Source organism: Apis dorsata, unplaced genomic scaffold (genome assembly GCF_000469605.1).
Source record: "Apis dorsata unplaced genomic scaffold, Apis dorsata 1.3 scaffold_339, whole genome shotgun sequence".
Lineage (NCBI taxonomy): Eukaryota > Metazoa > Arthropoda > Insecta > Hymenoptera > Apidae > Apis > Apis dorsata.
Genome location: NW_006263606.1, coordinates 220,921 through 223,396, shown reverse-complemented (window position 1 = coordinate 223,396; position 2,476 = coordinate 220,921). Strand labels below are relative to the sequence as shown.

The 2,476-nt window shown below is 36.2% G+C and overlaps 1 protein-coding gene across 1 annotated transcript; it reads right to left on the bottom strand.

The window, feature by feature from the left end:
* LOC102678125 (homeobox protein Nkx-2.5-like) lies at positions 1-2,428 on the bottom strand. The gene is made up of 3 exons (XM_006617999.1): positions 2,117-2,428; positions 1,940-2,028; positions 1-837 (listed from the first exon to the last, which is right to left on the bottom strand). The coding sequence occupies exons 1-3, from the start codon at positions 2,412-2,414 to the stop codon at positions 46-48; spliced, it is 1,179 nt and encodes a 392-aa protein (XP_006618062.1). The 5' UTR covers positions 2,415-2,428; the 3' UTR covers positions 1-45.
* Positions 2,429-2,476: the final 48 nt, after the last annotated feature.

The window sequence follows — 2,476 nt, the reverse complement described above, 5'->3', positions numbered from 1 at the left end:
ACACGAGAGTTTCAACTACGAAACTACTAAAAACGATTCCATCCCCTACCACAATCGTTGCAGATTTTGGTCCATGGGCACCTGTTCCATGTAATTAACGTACTGCATCTGATAATTGGCCGGGCCCAAATAATTCGGGAAGCTGTAATCGCTACTGGTCACGTCCATCACCGGTCTTCCGTCGCTCACCATAACCTTACTGTCCGTGCTGATGTTCTTCACCTCTGGAAACGTGGCAACGTGGTTGGTTTCGTCGCCACTCACTTGGTTTCCCTTGATCTGCCTGTGGCAATCGTGCACACCTGCTCGAGGATCCAAATTATTCCTGAAATCGGACACAGCGAGGACATGCTGCCTAGCCTGAGCTTGAACCTCCCCGTTCAAACTCGATTTCCCGCCCAGTTCCGAGCTTATTTCCGTCTTGAACTGGGGGCTGATGCTCGTGTCCATCCTCATTTCGCCGTTCGACGTCCTGAATTCCGGGCTCAGGCGAATCTCGTTCATCGTTCTGTAATCCGGTTGCATCGTCGTCACGCCGAGATCCGGCCTGATGTTGGACCAGTAAGAGGGGTTGTAGGTATCTTGGGGAAGGTTTGGCTTCCCGTCCTTGATCAATACTGGCACGTGGATCTTCTTCAGAGATTGGCTCTTCATGTTTTGCGCTTGCAGACTCTCCACGCCCTCCAACCTAGCGCGTTTGTTCTTGTATCGCCGATTCTGGAACCAGATCTTCACCTGGGTGCTGGTCAGTTTCAGGGTCTGGGCGAGTAGCTCTCTCTCAGGGGCGCTTAAGTATCGTTGCTGCTTGAATCGCTGCTCCAACTCGTATACCTGATTCTGTAAGGATTTTTTAGTTTGGATTAGAAAAAAATGTGGAAAGAGAGGGGGAGGATGAAGGGAATATCGATTGTTTAAAAGATTTGGAATGTAATTTATTAAATTTTCGAGAAAGATTTTAATGTTTTAGCTGTGATAAATAATTGTGTTGTCTGGATTTAAAATGTAAATTTTAAAAGAAAGGCTTTTTGAAAATATATATGAATGCAAGATTTAGTTATTATTATTTATTAATTATTGTGGTTTTTGGTAAGTTTATATAAAAATATAATGTATATCTTGTATTCAATATAAGTAAATTGTTTAGATTGTAATACTATTAATGCCTATCAGTAATAATAGACATGGCTCATTTAAATGTCGGAATTTCGAAATTCTTGAAAAGTTTCGAATTCTTAAACTGCGAAACTTTTTAGTAATAATTTAATTGTAAATGCAATTTGAAACTAAAATAAAAAATAATTTGTATAAAAATTAAATTTTTGGTAAAGAAAAAAGATACCTGTTATCTATTATTGCTTGATTGACTTTGAAAAATTCTAAAAATAAAAATTTTAATTTTTCATAAAATAAATATTTTTTTGGAAAAGAAGAAAAAATAAACATTTTGAATTTCGATAATGTAAAACTCAAATATTTATAATATAAAAATTATAAAAATCTAATCGATTGGAGTGAAGTTTTACTGTATAAATCAATAGTTCCAAATTTCTTTATTTTAATTATTTAGCAGTACCAAATTCAAAAATTTCAATACTGTCAAATCATTTTACGTACATATAGAAATTTAAAATATTTTTCTTTCAATAATCTTTTAAAAAATGTATACCAAATGATCAGATCCTTCTTAATTAAAGAGAATTTAATATTTTTATTGAGAATATAATTTGTACTATTTTATTTAAATTATTCTATGTTCTAAGTTTTATTATTATAAAAAATTACTTGACACAAATAAATTATCTATTACATCTATCACATATGTACAAGTTATATCGAATAAATTAAATAAATATATATAATTTAGAATTTAAAATATATTAGATTAAAAAAAGTCAAGATATTTGTGATTATTCTTTTCACTCAACACGAGAAAACTCACTTGAGAAAAGAGCACCCTAGGCTTCCGTTTTGTTCTCTTGCCGGACTGACTCTTCCGTAACTCCGTTTTGCTTGACGTAACCACGTTACCTAATAAACATAGGTCGAGGAACACCTTGATCACCTCAGAGAAACAAAAGTAATTCGAAATATTTTGAAATTCACGAATTCTACGCACCATCTTCCGTAACCGGTGGATCTTGATACGGAGGAGCGATCGAATTCAACTGATGAATTCCGTGGCTCAAGTCCGGATAATGAGCGTATGTCGGCATCGAGCTTTGTTCCTTGAACTTTTCCACGTCCCAATTGTTCTCCTGCACGATTGCATTGTAACCGTAATACTCTTGCGGCACGTGTTGCTGTTGGAGCTGGTGCTGATGGTGCACGGAAGGATAGCAATCCATGATTCCTAATTGCTGATCCTCGCTAAGAATATCGCGGACACTGAAAGGGGTTCCAGAGGAAGACAACATTCTAACGCATTCTCACGAAAATGTGTATTCGCGACTTGCACGCAACTCAAGCTTCACTTTTT